Source organism: Crassostrea angulata, chromosome 2, assembly GCF_025612915.1.
Source record: "Crassostrea angulata isolate pt1a10 chromosome 2, ASM2561291v2, whole genome shotgun sequence".
NCBI classification, from domain to species: domain Eukaryota; kingdom Metazoa; phylum Mollusca; class Bivalvia; order Ostreida; family Ostreidae; genus Magallana; species Magallana angulata.
Window position 1 is genome coordinate 48,616,031 of NC_069112.1, and position 20,002 is coordinate 48,636,032.

The 20,002-nt window shown below is 32.2% G+C and overlaps 3 protein-coding genes across 4 annotated transcripts; 2 read left to right on the forward strand and 1 right to left on the reverse strand.

Annotated features, from left to right (window-relative positions):
• Positions 1-131: 131 nt before the first annotated feature.
• On the forward strand, positions 132-10,186 carry LOC128173624 (ras-related protein Rab-8A-like). 2 transcript variants are annotated; one of them, XM_052839301.1, is made up of 7 exons: positions 132-316; positions 3,782-3,842; positions 4,591-4,651; positions 5,531-5,608; positions 6,141-6,230; positions 7,239-7,355; positions 7,867-10,186. In XM_052839301.1, the coding sequence occupies exons 1-7, from the start codon at positions 181-183 to the stop codon at positions 7,957-7,959; spliced, it is 636 nt and encodes a 211-aa protein (XP_052695261.1). In that variant the 5' UTR covers positions 132-180; the 3' UTR covers positions 7,960-10,186. The 2 variants fall into 2 exon arrangements, with proteins under 2 accessions (XP_052695261.1, XP_052695260.1); XM_052839300.1 differs by lacking the exon at positions 132-316 and adding an exon at positions 823-1,020.
• A 1,528-nt stretch (positions 10,187-11,714) lies between these two features.
• LOC128172921 (ras-related protein Rab-31-like) lies at positions 11,715-18,056 on the reverse strand. The gene is made up of 7 exons (XM_052838658.1): positions 17,834-18,056; positions 17,492-17,588; positions 16,279-16,348; positions 15,774-15,867; positions 14,958-14,987; positions 14,520-14,645; positions 11,715-13,966 (listed from the first exon to the last, which is right to left on the reverse strand). The coding sequence occupies exons 1-7, from the start codon at positions 17,874-17,876 to the stop codon at positions 13,770-13,772; spliced, it is 657 nt and encodes a 218-aa protein (XP_052694618.1). The 5' UTR covers positions 17,877-18,056; the 3' UTR covers positions 11,715-13,769.
• A 140-nt stretch (positions 18,057-18,196) lies between these two features.
• On the forward strand, positions 18,197-19,953 carry LOC128172922 (adenosine 5'-monophosphoramidase HINT1-like). Its single transcript, XM_052838659.1, has 3 exons — positions 18,197-18,357; positions 19,237-19,341; positions 19,642-19,953. Exons 1-3 carry the CDS (start codon positions 18,247-18,249, stop codon positions 19,804-19,806), a joined length of 381 nt encoding a protein of 126 aa, XP_052694619.1. The 5' UTR covers positions 18,197-18,246; the 3' UTR covers positions 19,807-19,953.
• The last annotated feature ends 49 nt before the right edge of the window (positions 19,954-20,002 follow it).

A 20,002-nucleotide genomic window follows, 5' to 3' on the forward strand; every position in this document is an offset into this window, starting at 1 on the left:
CACGTATTCATACAGGTACTTATATATATATACACATGCAGTGTATATTTGATAACCGACTCGTGGTCAACATTTGAACTGAATGATTATATACTATGCGCAGTCCCCATACATGTATACATGTATGTCTCGTCCAATGACCTTTGAGAACACCCCTCGCCCCGGCGGCCCACATGAGGGATGACAGGAGAGTCCCCGGCGCCCCCCGTCCCCAAGGTGAAGCTGATGTTGATTGGGGACACAGCCGTGGGTAAGACGTCCATCCTGGTCAGGTTCACCAAAGAGGTCTTCGACCCCAACTTCATCGCCACCATAGGTAGGAGAGAGAGAGAGAGAGAGAGAGAGAGAGAGAGAGAGAGAGAGAGAGAGAGAGAGAGAGAGAGAGAGAGAGAGAGAGAGAGAATAAATGTGGAATTCATATAATTACACATAGACAATTTATCTTGTAATACAGGAATAAAAATTGAAAATAGATCAGACTGCACTTCGATTACTTTTAATTATAATTGAAAAAAAAAAACAGAACTCAAAATAACATGGGTATAATTATGTGTTTTACTCACTTTATATTAAAAAAAAAACGGGTTCGGTATTTAGATAATTTGCTGTAGGCATATACCATTAAAAGTGACACAAATATTTCGGTTGTTTGATTTAAAAATACCCCCACTGTTGTTTACGGTTGGAATTTTTTCGGTACCTACTTTCAGTTTCACTACGAAAAATGACTCAGGTGCTTGTGACCTAGAAATGCTAACAACGGAATGTCTCTGAAGTCTACCATAGCTCTTAATGATAAACACAAAGGCATCCCAAAATATACGGAAGTACCTGTTTGTGACGTCAACAGAAATAATGTTATCGAGGGTGGTTCCGTTGTGAGATTTTCAGCGAAGATGGCAAAAACATATGATTATCTGTTTAAACTTTTACTAATAGGAGACAGTGGTGTTGGAAAAACGTGTGTTCTGTTTAGATTTTCCGAGGATGCTTTTAATTCAACGTTTATTTCCACAATAGGTAAACGATATGACACGTTTGAAAAAGGGGGGTGCGTATTGTTAAACTCTCAGTACTATGCCACCGGGCCTGTATGATTTGTACGTGTCGTGAAATGCTGTATAATGATATTTGTGTGATTTTTAGTGGGAATATTTCAAAAAAAAAGGTGTCAAAATAACCCGTACCATCTTCAATCTTCCTTTTGTGTGTCACATGATCATATTTTACACTCTTGTGGAATAGTATACATAGCAGAGAGAGAGAGAGAGAGAGAGAGAGAGAGAGAGAGAGAGAGAGAGAGAGAGAGAATTGCACATCAAATCACATTGTTATAAATAGAGGTACTGGCATTTCACTTTATCCAGTAAATAAATAGATTGTGTGATAAACTCTGATAAGTTATAAAGCAATTAAGCTGTTCATGCACCCATGCAGGATCCATATTCTGTGTCAAAAGTACAATATGTTGTTACCAGTATATCCTTATATTTAAGGCATTAGTTCTGTCCTTTGTTTGACGGCTTGTTTCTTCATAATTTCATTTATTTCCTGACAGCTGGCTATTACTATTTAAGCTAAATGACGTACAGGAGTTAAGTTTTTCGATGGGAGACTGCATGAATCTTTCTTATAGACAGATGAAGGCTCATTGCACTTCTTGTATTGCTTGTATTGTGAATTAAATTGACCTGTTATTGCATCAAGATTTTAGAGAAAACTACAGACTTTATAACGAACACATAAACAGTAAAGTATTAAATTCGGGATCATTCTTGAGTTTAATATAATATATGTGCAGAGTATGTATCATACTCGTGATACTGTAAACCTACTACATTTGGCTGTGTATTCTATTTAGCGCTTTTGGTGGAATGCGGCTTCCGCTAAATTAAGAACATCGCTAAATGCCATGCATATATGCATTAGAATAGTCACATTAAGGAATACGTCAATTCAAATACATGCCAACTTGTTCAAAAACTAATTTCCGCCAAATATCGTACACGCCAAATATACTACGTTTACAGTATGTACTGCATGAAAGCTTTTAATATTATGTTTCTCTACATCTTCTGAATCAAATGGTATTGAGATACACGCACATTGGGGAAAATTACTGTAACATATTTATTCAACATATTCACACTATTGAGATACATGTATTGTACAATGGGGAAAATTAACACAGTCTGACAGTTGAGGAAAAAAAAAGATTTTGAATCAAGACTCTCAGCAGCCCCCGTAATATATAATTGAGAGCCCTTATAGTTCAAAAGACCCTGGGCCGTGTTTGGGAAACCACTGCACATGCAATTCAGTAATACAGCGTCGAAAGTTTTTTGCATCCTATAAGTGGCTTTAGGGAAGTAAAGTACTGTGCAAATATAAGTGATTTAAACTACTACAAAATCTGAGCCTGGACCATCATTCTTTAACATTGGGATTAGGTGTTGTTCCCATCTTTAAATGCAATATTTGATTAAATTTCCCTAGATTTTTTATGAAAATTACCTTATATTGTGTTAGCTGAGTAAGTTGTTGTCATATGTAATAAAATGAAATGATTCAAATAGATAGAGAAAAATTTCTGATTGTGCCAGAGTAAATATATCCGGTAGCAATTATGGTGCATGGGGGGATAAACATTGCAATTTTTTAAACTAATGGCAGTTTACAATATACGCAGTACAGTTAAGGCGGTCAATAAAAATATGGGCAAATTTTTGTGATGAAACACGTATACTTAAGTTAAACTGGCATGTCCTTTTTAAAATCAATAACAGTCACTCAAATGCAATATATTTCTAAAATATATATATATCAGTACAATATTTTATGTTCATAGTGGTCCCGTGATATGGCAGTCGCATGGTACAAGCAGATGTATTTGTGGTTTTGAGGTCATTTAAAAAATTCAATATTGCAAGGGCATAATCATGTCAAAATTCACAACTGAATTATGAAATAACTTGATGTTATATCGTAGATTTTGAAAAACGGTGCGAACTTTTTAAGATAAGAATATTTGTTAGTAGAAACCGTAATTTATAATGCATATGTTGAATAATTTTGAAGGTCACAGGGTTAATTTCATTAAAAAATAATCAATTTGTTAGATTTTACAAGGATCGTAGAAGTTTTTAAGTTACATAGCATATTTCAAATTCACATGTAAAAGTTTGTCGGGATCAGGTAAGTGTATGCCCTTGCAATTAAGTGATTTATTTAGGTACTCAGATTTTAGATATACGATATTTTATACAAAACCGAGGTGGCTTCTTTATACGATGCATACTTTTAACAAAATGAAAATAAGACTATATAGGTAGCATTCTACTAATAATAATTTTAAACAAAATATTCATTTATACTTTTCCGTTAATGTATGACATTTATTTTTCTTCGCTATAAAACTGCACGATAGCCCTCAATGATTTAACTTAATGCGTCATTTTGAAGCATATGACGTCATATTTTGTAGTACAGCGAGAACGACATCTCGCTTATTTTTCAGTGTGTACGATATAACGGACATCAAAATTGTAAGTAATAGCATTTGTTGTTTTTAATTAAAAGATTAGTATAAGTTAATTTTACTAATAAATAGATTAATAAGTACTTTCGAAGTTTGTAATATACTGTGATGTCATAATGCACATTTCCCGTACTTTTTGTCTGAACGGAGTTCATTGACAGCCTTAACTGTGCTGCGTACTGGTATTCTTTCTTCTTAAAAGTGCATATTTGTAAATAATGTGGATTCTGTTTTTCTTTGCAGGTATTGATTTTAAAATTAGGACCATAGAGTTAGACGGAAAGAAAATAAAGTTACAGATATGGTGAGTTGGAAATCACAGTCGGAAATTGTATTGACTCAGACATGTCAAAGGTGTTTTTAATTGTAAATGATATCTAAAATTCATGAAGGAATTAAGACCATTATAGTAACCAATGAATACTAACAACTTTATAAGATAATTTTGGAAAATCAACTCCATTATACAGGCATTGCAGATATGAACAAAGTGGCCTAAGCCATGCATGGACACTCAAACTACATGTAGTTATTACAAGTATATATTTATTGTAAGAGTTTCAATTTAAACAGAAAATTGAATTTAAAAAAAGGAGATGATACAGACTGTTATTCATCACTGAAGACATAGAGTCTTTAAAATCCCTTGATTATCTGCTATTAACAAGACTTCTTGGGTACAGTCATCTTGTTGTATTTATCTATCTTTGAACAAAAAAGAGTTTTAAATTGGATGAATTTTAGCTATATTTAATCAATCATCTAACTGAATGACAATGCATTGTCAATTGTGGTTAGTGATTCAGTTGATAAGATTGTAGATGATTATAATATGAACCAGTTATTGTCTGCCCAGTCACCTTATCAAATATCTCCTACTCTGAGATTAGATATGTGTAACAATGGACACTAAAGCAACAGTAATGGGATAGCAATCATCAAATGTGGCAGTCTGATGCATGTCAGAAAAAAAATAAAATTTCATGAAAAAAAAATTAAAACTCTTTCAGTATTTTCAGTACTTTGATTATATTTTTTTTTTCTCGTATCAGGGACACGGCAGGTCAGGAGAGGTTCCGAACCATCACCACCGCATATTACAGAGGTGCTATGGTAAGGGACAGAGAACTGAGTAAATGTGCACTTTAAAGTAACATTGAAATTTTCAAACTGTTACAATTGATTGGTTTGGTTTGGTAAGAGTGTTTCTGAACAATATACAGCTATGGTAAGGGACGGTGAACTGAATAAATGTGCACTTTAAGAGTAACATTGAAATTGTCAAACTATTTGATTGGTTTGGTAAGAGCAAATTTGGTATTTTCTGAACAATATACATGTGCCGATCTAGGGTTCAAGGGTCTGCCGTGAAAATTCAAACCTCTTAAATTCATATAGTAAAGCTACCGAAAATAGGCCCCATGCAGACCACTCCTAGCAAACTCAGTTATCCCCCTTTGAAAAATTTCTTGATCTGCGCATGATATACATGTAGTTTTTGTGCCATAACCACTACATATTACAGTAGAGAATGAAAAGCCAAATTACATGTAATGTAAATTGAAAGAGATTCATTGCAATTGTGGCACAGAATTAGATTGATTTTGCCAAACATATGCGATATCATCTGGACAGTCTATATATGCACTTTTAGTTTCTTGGATATGAACACCAGCAATTTGCTCATTTCATAATCTCCAATATTGTGCATGCATAATAAATCAGTGATCAAATTATAAGATTGGAAATTTCAGTCCTTAATATCAACAAAGTTAATCTAATTAGCTGTATGTATGAAAGAAATCAATGAATTTGCAGCAAAATGACATATTTTTGTAACATTAATTAAAATAGAAATAAACGGTTATAATTATGATCATATAGGAGAGATTTACTGTATTGTAAGAATAAAAGTGATTTTTATTGGAATTTAAATTTTTTTTCTCTTCGGCAAAAGAATATTTTCATTTTACTTAATTTATTTCTTTGCAGGGAATCATGTTGGTGTACGACATCACAAATGAGAAATCTTTTGAAAATATCCGCAACTGGATTCGCAATATTGAAGAAGTAAGCTATAGTATTACCGGTACTATTATTGTTGAACTTCATTGTTTAATTTCGATTTGTGACATATGATAACCATTATTTCATCAGTTTTTGCCCTGTGAAAAAAAAAAACATGTGCAGCAACAAGATTTCAATAACCACTTACTAGATACTTAAGTGGTTTAAACATGTTTAAAAAAAGAAAGTCTAAAATTTCTATTCTATTGATAATGGTACAGTAACTGTAAAAGTGGTTATTTATGCATGGTTACACAGTAATCTTAAAACCTCTTCAAAACTCATGTGTGGTGAATCATGCATCTGCATATTTAATACCCACACATTTTGTTTGACTCCAAAAAATTGTGTACTGTACCACCAACGTAAATAACCACTTTAGTTTAACAGTATATGATATTTTTTCCAACGTTTTTTGGCTGAACAAATGAGATAACCTTTCAAAACATTGGACTGTGCTCTTGTAAAATCAGTGTGTCTTTTTGTCGTTTCTCTTTGTCCTGAAGTTTGACTTCATTTGATCTTTGTTTTGTAGCATGCCTCCCAGGATGTTGACAAAATGATCCTCGGCAACAAGTGTGATATGAATGACAAGAGGGTCGTCTCCAAGGAGAAGGGCGAGGCAGTAAGTGCACAGTTATGTCCATGTTTATTACTTTGAATAGAAAATGGAATTAATTGTAAAAAAAAAAAAATTTAAAAAACGTGCAGCTTTGGTATTGATATCAGTAAAATGAGTAGACCAGACCTTCACAAATCAGGCAAATTTTAAATAGGAACCAATTTCTTTCCGAATAAGGCGTAGATAAATTAATTGTGTGTTTCCGGTTCCCCGACCGACCCTAAAAATATGCCCCGACCCTAAACATTTTATCGTCGATATATTAATTCGGATATCAACTATTCCGGTTTTACTTTTAGAAATTCTAATCTTAGTCACTTCCGTGTTTGAGAAAACACATATTCTACACCAATTTAAAGATTTATTTTGACAGCGATTTCTTGTGGAAAATGGCATCGTGCTTGCCAAGCACATTGTTGTTCCTCTGTCCAATGACTGCTATACTCTGGGAAAATTGTCAGTTGTAAGCCGCCCTTTTGGCAGAAAAAAATAAACTCATCTTTTCCAACTTGTTTATTGTTGTTGAAGTGAAAAACAAAAATAAAATGTTTAAATAAAATAAAATGTTTTCCCTACCTACCTACCCTATTTTTTTTCAAGCTGGAATAGGAAACACACTATTAATTTATTTTGGCCTAAAGTAAAAAATATTAAGAATTGGAGATCTGAAATATTTTGTTGGGAATGGACGTTCAGGGTTCAGAAGTCAATAGGCTCCACTGCGGGGTAATAGATGTATTTTTTGGTAATCTGGTATTGTATTGGATTAAGTGTATGCTTTCTCCTGTTATGATTCAAAATGATAATGCCCCTGCATTTTACTGGATGCATTTTTGATACTTTGAAATAAAACATGATAATAAGATATAATTTTGTCAGTGATGATTTTACAAGTATTGAACATTAAACAACTTTCGAATAAATATAGTTAATTATGTTAGATTTAGTATTAACAAGTTTGATACGTGAGAGAAAAGATGATATTGAGATGATCTTTGACGTTCTTTGTAGTTGGCAATAGAACATGGGATAAAGTTCATGGAAACGAGTGCTAAGGCTAGCATCAACGTAGAAGACGCCTTCTTTACCCTCGCCAGAGACATCAAGGCAAAAATGGACAGAAAACTGGTATGTGATTTCTGTCGACATATTTTAAAGCCTTGACAATTTTATATCCAAATAGCATTTTAAAAAACAGACAGTCTGTAGCCTATTGCAATTGACAATATTATAACATTTAAAAATGACACTAAGGCAAAGATGGATTGAAAATCAGGGGGTATTTTTGTATAATGTGGGCATGCATGTAAATGCAATAAACTTCAGACTAAGTGGGTACTGGAATGCCGAAAAGTCAAGGCTTTAAATTATTACTTTAAAAACTTGACTCATCTGCCTCCGAATTATTATAAAGTTATTATGATAACTATTTAGCCTCCAAATAGCAACATAAGAACCTAACGTAGTCCTTAGTTTATTGCTGTTGACATTAATGATAAGGGGATTTGGCTACCAAGATATGATACAGTATCAGTTAAATTAATTTGATGAGATCGTAATTAAGATTCCACTTCCCTGAACTGCAATTTAAATTCATGCCACTCAGAACTTTCAATACTTTGATTTTTTTCCATTTCAGGAGTCCTCAAATGCACAGGCAAAAAATGCAGGTGGAATCACACCAGGCAAAACACAGGCCAAGAAATCGGGATGGAGGTGTACAATATTGTGATGTCAACTGGTTTTGTGATAGTTTTACAAATAGTAATACTGATATTTTATTGGCTGTTGGGTCAGATGTGTCACGAGGGATGCTATTGGTCAATTTTAAATACATGTGATATTGCACCCAGCCATTCAGAGGGTACAACTGTTAGGAAGAAGGAAGAACTTGTGACATGCATGATTCGACAATAATTAAAATGTGCTGTATAATTTTGCTTATTCATCCGAGGGAGAGAGAGAGAGAGAGTGAGAGAGAGAGAGATTGGCCAATACCTTGTTTATATTTTGTATTTTTATGAACTTGCATATTGTGTGCATCCTTTGGACATACTGAGTGCCTGATGTACAGTGTTTTGTTAATTGTAATTGATTTTGATATTAATTAACCCACATTGTACCCGCTGAATCAACCATTCAGTTAGAAAAAAAAAAACCACATTGTTTGTTTGTGTACAGTGCTTAAAATTTGTACAGTGAGTAGAGATATTTGTTTGTTGCAGAGAATGAAGACATTTAAGGCAAATTACTTACAAAACCTCTAGAACCTTTCAAAATGACTTGTGTGATTTTAGAAAAAAATCACTTCTTACTAATGAGATTAATTTTTTCTGATATATCCACCAAATTTATGAAATCTCACATTGATAGAAAATTCACCTGTTTTACTTTTGTTGGATCTGGAAAGAGAAAGAAATGGATGGTGGGGAAACGATTGAAAAAAGGAGAGTTTGTCTCAAATGGTTTTTCCTCTAATTGACTGCATTTTCGCAGACCAAAACCTTAATTTTCACATGCCCCCATGATATAGGTTATTGTACATCTTATAACTGCAGAACTCGCATATAGGTTATTAAGTGAAAGATTTTTCAGGGATGATTGGAAAGGTTTTTTGTTAAGGGAGGGGGGGGGGGGGGATAAAAGGACTTTAATTTTTTAATTTCCCCTATTAATGCCAATACTACTGTACATTATCCCAGCTGTTTTTTTAATAATTGTAAAGATTTTTCCTTTTTTAAATAAAACACTAAATAATGATCAGATGCTGATATTATTTGTCACTGTCAAATTATAAACATGGAATTTAGAACGTAATACTGTTTTGTATGCATTATTTTGTGGAAATTGCTTCTGATCAAGTTTGTACTTTAATTTAAAATTATACAGGTTCCATGTTATAATGGTTGATGCATTACATTGATAATATGCTATATTAATATATATATACAATATATAAATAAATATATGGGGTACATGTTCAATGTAAATAATTTAAAAAAATGAAAATTTTACCAGGAAGAAGAATGAATGTCATAATTGAGACACATACCCGGTAGAGAAATCTTTAAATTCGGGCACTTTTTCATCATTACAAGCACGTCACATTTTAATACAAAAGTGTTAGTGACTTTTCGCTTTAATAAATGTGAATTATTTACCAAGTTAAAACAGTTTAATGTACTGACGATTTGTTTTTGATGTACAGAATTCAGCAAGTGTTTTTCCCCTACATGCAGTCATGTGAAGTGGGAGGTCAACAAGATCCGTTATTGTTATTAAATTAAAGCAATTATCAAACCATGAATTGAAAAAGTTCAGTTTAATAAATGCCTCCTATATCATTGCAAATTATTGGTCCTTATTATATAATTATAGCAGATTTTTGTGATGACAAAGAGGAACTTACAACTCTTGCATAATTTACACTAAAGATGGATTGTCAGTGTACAAGTTTATACACAGGCATAAGTGCCAGCTTGAAATAAATTCACATTAAAGTTGCCATGTCAAGATTGCATTAGCAGATTTTATGCACCATGCAGTTAGAATTCATAAAAATTAACACGAGGTGGGGGGATTGCATTATTAATTGTGCATTTGTAAATTAAAAGGATATATTTTTACAATGCGAGTTTGATTAAGAAAAAAAAATATAATAAATTTCACAAGGCTGAAGCATTTGAAAGTCTAGGAATATGTATCTGGTTTTTGCCCATATGAAATTTATACAATTAAGGCAAAAATGGCTGTGTATATGGAATATTTGCTTGACATTTTACCCTAACCTTACCCTGTATTTCTTAAAATATTTGTACATCTATTACACTTGTTAAGAGAAAAGTTAAAAGGCCTCATCAACAGATGTCTTTTTGTTGGTGATTGTCAACTTCTCTGTTTTTATTAAATTTTTTTTTGGTTCAAATAGAGACAATAAAGCTTATGGTAATGACGAAAAACTGCTTTTTGTTTTTTTCTAAAATTGTACTATTTTTAAAAGGAGTAATGACTCATTTTTTGAGTTTATGAGGTGATCATTACACTCAGGGCATGATTAAATCCAATATAGCTATTTTGGCTTTGTAATTGAGCTATTAAATATTAAATTATTGAATTTTTCAATAGTATATGGCATTTGACACGTATCACGTGTGTTGGAGACAACTAAAAAGAACATGTGTCATCAATGAACTTATTCAACTACACATTGCAAATTTGATTTTTAGTATTAATATCACAGACAAAAACACTAGAAAACTATATAATTATACATGTACTGATATATCAAAATGAATTCGATCTTGCTAATAAAGATCAAGTTGATCTTTAGACTTGCTGTAGTCTGCAATGTTTTAGTGTTTTATGTTTGTTGGAAATTTCACTGCATGCTGCATATAATGTTTCATATATTTAAATTCCTGCCCTCTGACATTCTCAATGTTTTAGTGTTTTTATATTTCTTGAAAATTTCACTGCATGTGCTTCAGAAATTTTACTTCTTGCTCTCAGCCATTCTCCACGTCTCAGTGTTTTTATATCCTCTCAAATTTGACGGTTTTAAAGAGAGCAATAAAATTTTTGAACTGCACTTGAGCAAATTACAGTAAAACTCGTTTAGTACGAACACGGATATAGCGAATTATCGGATATAGCGAAGTTTTTTAGAGTCCCCGGTAAAATTCTTAACAAATCTTTACAAAATTTTACGTTTATAACGAATTCGGATATAACGAATTTACGGATATAGCGAACTGATTTTGAGTCCCATAGAGGTGAATAATAACGAAATTTAACACCTTTATAACGAATTTGTTTACAGGTTAAAAAAGTTTGCACTTTCATTTAACAAAATAGTTTGAATGAATATATTTTCGTATGCTTTTTTCAATTTACAATCCGATTAGTAAAGTTATCAAAGAAATGAATTTCTATTTAAAGCCTAGATTAGCAAAAATCATAATCTGGTGAAAGAAAACATGTATATAGTGAATTCGCTATTAAATATTATTACGGATTCGTCATACGGATATAACGAATTACGGATATAACGAAGTAATTCCATTGGTCCCTAGGACTTCGCTATAACCGAGTTTTACTGTATACCCTTGAACATTCCAATGATCTATTAACAGGAATATCTTTCATGGGTACAAATATTTAGAAAGGTATAAAAATTAATACTATTGAAATTCTAACATCACTTAACTTATTCACTTAACTCCAAATTTGTCAGAAAAAAACTTTTAGGCATTTAAAGCTAAGCCGCCAAAGATGACCTTATTTCAGCAAATGTAGTTTTTTTTAAAGCAGATGACCTTCTTCTCTAGAAATTGACTTTGGCCTTTAATTATTGATTGCAATGTTAACTGGTTAAAAAAAATGAATTATACATAATGTGAAGAGTAAATGTATTTTGAAAAAGCCAGTTTTATATACGGTAAATGCATTTTAAGTTTTAAATTAGACCCTTGAGACAAGAAATTGAAAGATTATTAATTTTTTTATTAAAGAAACAATACCATTATACATACATTCTTGTATTTAACAATTACTACATTAAATCATTCATTATAAAATGGAAATAAATTAATCCAATACATCATCAAACTAAACCAAATAAAGAATTAATTGTTTTTATACAGTCTACCATTTCCAATTAAATTGTACATGTAATATTCTTTCTATATTATTTTCGATTTTCAATATTCAATATTTTATAATTAGAGTATATCATATGTACAATCTTCACATATTTTTCACATATTTTCATGCAAGAATATGACTTGCACAATTTTTACATTAAGAAATGCAGCATATATTAAAATTAAAACACATTTTGCTTCACTCAAACCTATATTTCATATCAATAAATATCATTAAAATTTACATGTGTATAAAAAAAAAATAGTTACATCAAAGTACTGTATATCACATGAACTCATTGTATATACATTATTATTTTATACATTATGTGTATATGTATAAACATCATGCACACATAATGGGGTTTTTTCTTGCTACAGTGTACATGGCTTTCCCTAACTGCAGGTCTGTAGCTCCTGGTCTGAAAAAAAAAATTTGGATGGACGACCTGGGAGAAAAACTGACAGCTCAGCCATTTGAAGTGAAAACTGGAGTCCGTCAGGAATGTCTATAATCAATTTTTTTCAGACCCGAAGCTAAGTATATAGACCTGAATCTAGGATTTCCCCTGAATTCAATGAATCAATGCTTACTGAAATTTATTTCGATTTTTGACAAGTTATTGTTTTTTTCCAATGCCATTTATTCTTTTCAAAACATTTTCACATATATGCGATATAGACTTTGAAAAAGACCATATTCATGCAAGTACAACTTTGGCCAAAATTTTTTGAGAATAGCTTTGTAATTGCACTGCAAAAGGAAGGATTTTTTCATCACAGTGCAGTTTTAAAATCAATATAACATTTTGCTGTGCACATTTAATTTATAAATGAAAATCATGATTTAAGGACGTATGAGACATTCCAGTCTTAATGTTTAGCAGTGTGGCGCAGTTATATAGGATTATGTGTCAGCTACCGAATCACAAGTCCTGAGTTCAAATCCCGCTGGGGCCTTTAGATATACATCTTTAACCGTAAGAATAATTTAAATTTTCAAATTATATTTCAAGGTTAAATATTGTAAAATTTCAAAATGTTAAAACTGATCAAATTTTAAAATATGATCTTCTCTCATCAACATTAATAATATATATATGTATCAAGGTTTCAAAAAACCACATTAATTGATTCACATTCAAATTTATAATTTCTGGTATTTAGCAGAAATATTTTTACAAAAATTACATGTAATGAATTTTTGTATCTCAAGTAAGTTATTTTGATGAAAAAACTGTACCATGCCAATTTAAAATACAGGAATGTTTGACATCTTCAATTTTCTCTTCTGGAATAAGGTAGAAATTTTATCAGTTAGATATATACAGACTCTGTGGTACCCCATATATATATTAATATTAAGCAATGTGGTAAGGTGTATTTTTTGGATATTACCAATTGTAAGATAACATCTGAATGAGACCTGTGGGGTTTTTTTGGTTTTTTTTTTCAAGCTAGTGCAGTATATGGAAATTTGTTTGTGTTCCCAAATTTGAAGTAGAGAAAATATGTTATTGGTTATTTTTCTTGGAAATTATTTAATTTTTATTCTAAATTTAATGTTGTTTCAGAATTATGGTAAGACTTCCAAAAGAGAACATGTTTAATAAGCCCCACAGATTATTTCTATAAATTTGGTCAAGGATAATTAAAAATGGTAGTATTAAATCTAAAACATCAAGCAAAAGGACCCAATTATTTGCAAAATGTGCCAATTTTGTCATTCTAAATCTGTCAAGGAAAAAAAAGCTCAAAAAACAACCTTCAATAATTCAAATGTAAAATTAAAAACAGTGAGCAAATAAGTAAACCACAAAATTAATTAAAATGATATGCTTGTTAAAAACATTTCAATCCAGTCTGATCCATACACAGAACACTGCGATTTTTACATGGCTTAGCAGGCACATTTGGATCCAGCTGCATTTGCTGTGGAGCTCTTATCTGGAGGCAACTGGAAGCTACCTCCGGAACTGTCCGGATTTTGAGAAGAAGATGACTGATCCAGGTCAATGGAGTATAGTCCGCTGTTTGGAGACGACTCGTACAGCTTCACAAGCTGTTGCGCCACCTGCAGGAATGCCTCTTCTACACCTAATCATCAAAAATGGGAAGAAAAAATTATTTAGTAAACTAGGTTTCACCATGAATCACCAAATGCTTATTACTCTAAAGCTACTCGACAAAAAATGGGAGAAAAAAACTACTAAGGTTTCAATCACTGATGGTCAAATGTGCCTCTTCTAATTCAACACTTCAGAAGATATTGTTGGAACCCACGGATTTTTATCTGTTACACTGCTACACTGCTGATAGAAAACCTGAGGGTTCCGACGTTGTTCAAAAGAGAGAAGAGGAAAAATTTTCTTCCGAATTTCAATATTTTATGACACAATTGCTGGTCCAACTCTCACTCAAGCAGCTCAAAAGACTATGAAAGCTGTATTTCTAGTTATTCCTAATCTAAATGTTTTTGTGAGGCTAAATATAAAGTGTTTCACTAATTGTAAGCAGATACCAGAAAATAATGTCAGAAGATCTGAGAAACTTTCAGAATGTCAAATGAATACAATTAAAATATTTTCTACTTACTTTTCTATTCTGTGTATAGAGAACATGCACCCAGACAAAGATTAAGTGTCCTTACCTACATTTTTGAGAGCAGAGGTCTCATGAAACAGAGCCCCTATAGAATCAGCGTATTCCTGAGCGTCCTTGACATTGACCTCTCGACTCTCTTCAAGGTCATTCTTATTTCCCACAAGGCACATCACTATGAAATGTAAAGCAATATGTAAATGGTAATTAAAGTGACATTTGTATGATGCTCAGAGCTTACTGTACACAAATTGTACTTAGTACTATAACAGTATTAGCAAATTTGGTTGATAATTATGCATGTATTAATTAGCAGACTGTGGCACTGATAAGTTTATAATGTTTGTGCTCATATTCATGTGTTTTTCCAGATTGTATTAAAGTGCTCAAGTTTATTACATGTAAATACATATATACATAAGTACATGTATATACATGTATATATCTATGTAGTAGATAATACTGAATGCTAAAAGTTTTTACTTACCAATAGGTGTATCAACATTCTTTTTCAGTTCTGAAAAAGAAGTAGTCAACAGTTATAACTATAAACAACTGTCATAACTATTTTATGATGTCATCCTCTCTCCTATTTTATTGTGAAAAAGATGCAACTGTAAAGCAAAACCGAGGTAATAAATAGCTGTTTTGATCAATTGATGCAGTTCTAAAACAACTTTGAGCAAGACACATGCACACGCAGACGTGTCAGATTCTTTTGATGCAGCTTTTTTGAAATTCAGACTTTAGTAACTCTTTTTTAAGTTTGAATCTCTATTACAATTTGCCAAAGTTTGCTGCATATAAGCTTTTTTATATCACTTCACTTTTAATACATGCACCTCTGTTTTTACATTTAATCGAATACAATACATGTACCGTACTAGTAAATAGATAAACAGCTTATAAACCACCACTGTACAAAAATCTGCAGTAAGTGGTAAGTAAAAATGCAATGATAAACAGTATAATGAAAAAAGATCCTTCACTTATAAAGTTTTTGTTCATTATACTGGTAACTTTAAAATATTAGATTCTTTTTTGTTGAAAAATGAGATATGTTGAGATATAACTTCCTTGTAACTCATTCAAAAGTTTCTTTCAAGTCAGTTTTGTGTAGTACACTGTACATTGTATATATTAATATATAGACTTGAAACCAACTGACAATAGACTGATTCTATTCCATCACAACTGGTATACAACTGTATCACAAAAGAGTGTCATGCAGAGAGAGAGAGAGAGAGAGAGAGAGAGAGAGAGAGAGAGAGAGAGAGAGATTCTCCTTCGATGTCAAACCTACCGCTGACCCAGTCTTTGATGTCATAGAAACTGTCCTCTGAAGTGATGTCATAAACCAGCATGGCTGCATTGGCCTTTCTGTAGTACATGGGTGCCTAAAATGAAAAAAAAAGAAGAGCATAATACAGATAAAAAAAAGTTTGTAAAACTGAAGAATGACATTTAATCAACCAACCTACATCTTCGCTAGCCAAGGGTTTCTGATCCGCACCGCTTCTCACGAGTTCGTGAGAAGCGGTGCGGATCAGAAACCCTTGGCTAGCGAAGATGACCAACCTAATAAATTTATTATTTGTAGCAAACCATTGTGAGTTAATAGTCATGTCCATAATTGGATTTTTAAATGGGACTCTCCTTTCTTTTTTTCCGGTGGAAGGGGTGAAAATTGGGTTAATATTTTGGCCAATATTTCTTGAACGGCAAATGTAAGTACATGTAGTACCTATGTTCTTTTTACATCATTCCTATTTATAAGCAATTGGCCAATATGCTGTACGTTTACTTACCATTGACCTGAATCTTTCTTGACCTGCAGTATCCCACACTTGCAGCTTCATTCTGTAGTTATTTAGGGTTCTGAAAATAATAAATTTTTAAAGTAAAAGTTTCAAGGTAAGTTAAAGTCAAAAACTTGCCAATAGAAAAAAGTATAGTCACTTACATGTTCCAACACATGAAAGAACCTGTAATTACATGTATTGTAACATGTTGGAGCAATTCAAGGTAAATTTTGTTTTAAATATTCTGCTGTTCAAAATATAATCATTTGAGAGCAATTTCTGAAACAGATTTATATACATGTTTTCAAAGAGAATTTTTTTAAAAAAATGTCAAAAATCTTTTAGGCTATATTTTGTTTCAATAATAAGTCTTCAACAATGTTTAAACTCTTATTTATCAAAAAATGTACATCATACAAAAACAGTGCACTATTTTAAATTTCAGAAATATTTCCTTTATAAATGTGAGTTTGAAAGAAGAATTTTTTTTTAAGGTAGAATTTCTTTCAATATTTGCCCTAAAATTCAAAAGTTGTTTAAATCTCATGAAAATATACATATATATCATCTTGAATGTGTGTGTATTAAATGCCAAGTTAATGGTTATACTGTACAGTACACTTTTATCTTGTTTCAAAATGTAACTATGAGTTATGACTTCAATATTTTGACATATTTTTAAGATTTAGTCAAAAATGATGAAAAATGGCACATTTTCTTAAAGTTTTTTAAAGAGGAAAATGTGTCTGCAGCCATCGCAAACGACAAAATTGTATGTGATATCACATGATAAACTTATATTGTGAGTATATTGGGGTTGACAGCTGCAGACATATTTTTCTATTTTAAAAAAAAACAACCCACTGAGGTGTCCTCTGCTCATTTTTATGAACATTGTGGAAAAATTGCACTGTATAAACAGGGGTAACTAATCAGGTAACTTTTTATAGATTCTTGTTTATGTTTGTATTAAAAAACGTTACATTCAATTTCTTGTAATATTTTAAATATTCCCTCTAAAACTGGGCAAATTATGACTGAAATGTACTGTACCTATAGTTCTTTAATATGCTTTCAAACTGATCTGTTATGCATGGATATATATGTTGGGCATTTACCAGCTATTGTAACTGTGTTAGTGCCAGTAAAATATTTGGATAAATTGATATGAAACAAAATCACTTGACTAGAATGTACATTTAGAAGCTGCGATACTCACAGTTTGTATGTAAAAAATGAGGCACCAATAGTTGGACTGACTGCCTTACTGAACATTCCACCAACATAGCGAATAACAACACTGGTTTTTCCGACCGCTGTAATAACCGATTTATTAAATTTTAATCTTTTTACATACTGGTAATATACATGCATGAGTAAAAAAAAAACCCCATAAATCTTGCATGAGAAACTGGAGAGAGAGAGAGAGAGAGAGAGAGAGAGAGAGAGAGAGTTTTGATGTAGGGGTGCCTTCTATTACAATTTTCACTCAAATAAACATTTCTTTTTTGATTGATTTCCTTCATGTAACTACGCATAAACGTTTGTTTTAGGTACAAACCTTGAGATCCAAGAACTACAACTTTTGCTTCAATAGACTTCATGTTTCATCTGATCATTTCATCCTCAAAGTGTAGTTAGATAAACAACACACAACTCTGTGTATTTTTAGCTTTGTTGAATTGTCAAAATATTAGGCGTTTACTTGTTAAAATCAAAATGTCAACATAACGGAAATGAAAGTGCATCCTCCATTTTGATATCACGTGACTCGTTTAACATTTAGCCGCCCATACTATGCATACAACATGTAACAAAGTGTAATCAGTAAAGAATTTAACATAAATAGCAGTAATTTAATTTCTTTATTGTTATTCTTTATTTATTTGTGGGCTTCGTAATATTGATGAAAAAAGGGTAATTCAGTTTCGTATTTCATTGAACTTCCGGTAGCCTGAGGGAAAATCTGTCGGCATGTCGGAAGAAATAGAGAAAGCACAGCAAGCTAAACCTGGAGGAGATACCATCTTTGGAAAAATTGCGCGCAAGGAAATTCCTTGCGAATTTATTTACGAAGATGATCAGGTACTTTATGTAAACAATTCAACAAGTGACACCGTGGCGAAACGAAACTTGATACATTGCTTGTATTAATATACTAGGCCTAGTAGAGCATTTGTGAGCACTATTATGAGCACTTGTATTTGCATACAACGAAACAGTTGTCTGTGACATGCACATATCTGCAACAGTTCAAATCACAGGGACAGTTTTATGGGTCTTTATAGTACACGCAGTCGTTGTGCAGAACAAAACAAATTAGAGTCAGTATTTATTGAAGTCAAATTGAAATATTCAAACATGTACACCCCCCCCCCCCCAAAAAAAAAATAAAACAAAACAGAACAAATACAAAATGTATATATGCTGTAAATTTCACCTAGCTTCCAGAATATGTGTGTATGATTTGCTTTTTGCCCCAGTAAGGTTTTAATTATCTACAGTTGTTTATTAATCTTGATGGTGTCGGACTGTCCATTTTTTTTTTATTATAACCTACAGGCTAGCATTCTATCATGTCTCTGTATAGATTAAATATAGTTAATATTGTGTCGGGTGACTATACCTAGTGTCTCAATACCAAGAATAGAAGTAAAAATGCTACATTTTTTCCAAAAAAAAAAAACTGTACAAATTTTAATTTCCCATATTTTTTTTGTTCTCCACAGTGATGTGAATTTAAAAAAACCCTGGTGCATTATTTATCAATACTACAAATGCATATAAATGTAATGGTTAAAATGTACACTGCCATCACAGGGGCTCGTCACGAAGTTTTTTCAACCTTCTATATCTACCACCTCTATACAATAAAATACACAAGTGTATTTTATTGTATAGAGGTGGTAGATATAGAAGGTTGAAAAACTTCGTGACGAGCCCCTGTGCTGCCATCTGTTTCAGTGTGTGGCTTTCAATGACCTCAGTCCACAAGCTCCTGTTCACTTTTTGGTGATTCCAAAGAAACCAATCTCCCGATTATCCGAGGCAGAGGATGCTGATGAACAGGTTGGAATTGTTCTTTAGAATCTCATTAGCAATTCAGTAATCAATCTAGATAAACTCATTGACAAATCATGATTAATATACCTGCAAAATATTTGCTTTGTGCTTTCATAACACTCTCTGTTGGTGATTGGTCAAATTCTTTTAAAATGGAATAGTCCTAGACTTTTGTTCCCAATTTTATTTGAATCGTATCTATATTAATGTATATATGAGAAGTGCACTAAGTTTTGTATGTACATTTCCTTTCCTTTATAATTTGAGACATCCAATACATGTGTTTATTTCTTCCCTCTATTGCAGCTCCTGGGTCACTTGGTATTAGCAGCCAAGAAGGTTGCCAAGCAACAGGGGTTGAATGAGGGCTACCGATTGGTCATCAATGACGGGCCAATGGGAGGACAGTCGGTGTACCACATACACATACACGTTATGAGTGGGCGACAGATGGGCTGGCCCCCGGGATAATTACCCACAATATCTGTGTATCCATGTTCCTGTCTTTAAATACTATTTACATATTTCAGACATTTGAGGACCATGGATTGTTCAATGTAAAATTTTGGTGCAAAGCTTACAGTATAACTGGTTTTTTCAGTAAAAGTGTAAAAACAATTTTAGTTTGCTTTATTGTTTTCTTTGTCTCTTGCTTGTTCTTAGCATG

Bases quoted from the DNA above. Each gene is read 5' to 3' on its own strand.
- LOC128173624 (XM_052839301.1), top strand. From the start codon at position 181: ATGACAGGAGAGTCCCCGGCGCCCCCCGTCCCCAAGGTGAAGCTGATG. The intron at 4,652-5,530 runs GTAAGGGACAGA...ATTTCTTTGCAG, and splicing joins CATATTACAGAGGTGCTATG to GGAATCATGTTGGTGTACGA. The intron at 5,609-6,140 runs GTAAGCTATAGT...TTTGTTTTGTAG, and splicing joins GGATTCGCAATATTGAAGAA to CATGCCTCCCAGGATGTTGA.
- LOC128172921 (XM_052838658.1), bottom strand. From the start codon at position 17,876: ATGAAGTCTATTGAAGCAAAAGTTGTAGTTCTTGGATCTCAAG. The intron at 17,589-17,833 runs GTTTGTACCTAA...CGGTTATTACAG, and splicing joins TGTAGTTCTTGGATCTCAAG to CGGTCGGAAAAACCAGTGTT. The intron at 14,988-15,773 runs GTAGGTTTGACA...CTTCTTTTTCAG, and splicing joins CATCAAAGACTGGGTCAGCG to AACTGAAAAAGAATGTTGAT.
- LOC128172922 (XM_052838659.1), top strand. From the start codon at position 18,247: ATGTCGGAAGAAATAGAGAAAGCACAGCAAGCTAAACCTGGAGGAGAT. The intron at 18,358-19,236 runs GTACTTTATGTA...CATCTGTTTCAG, and splicing joins TTATTTACGAAGATGATCAG to TGTGTGGCTTTCAATGACCT. The intron at 19,342-19,641 runs GTTGGAATTGTT...CCTCTATTGCAG, and splicing joins CAGAGGATGCTGATGAACAG to CTCCTGGGTCACTTGGTATT.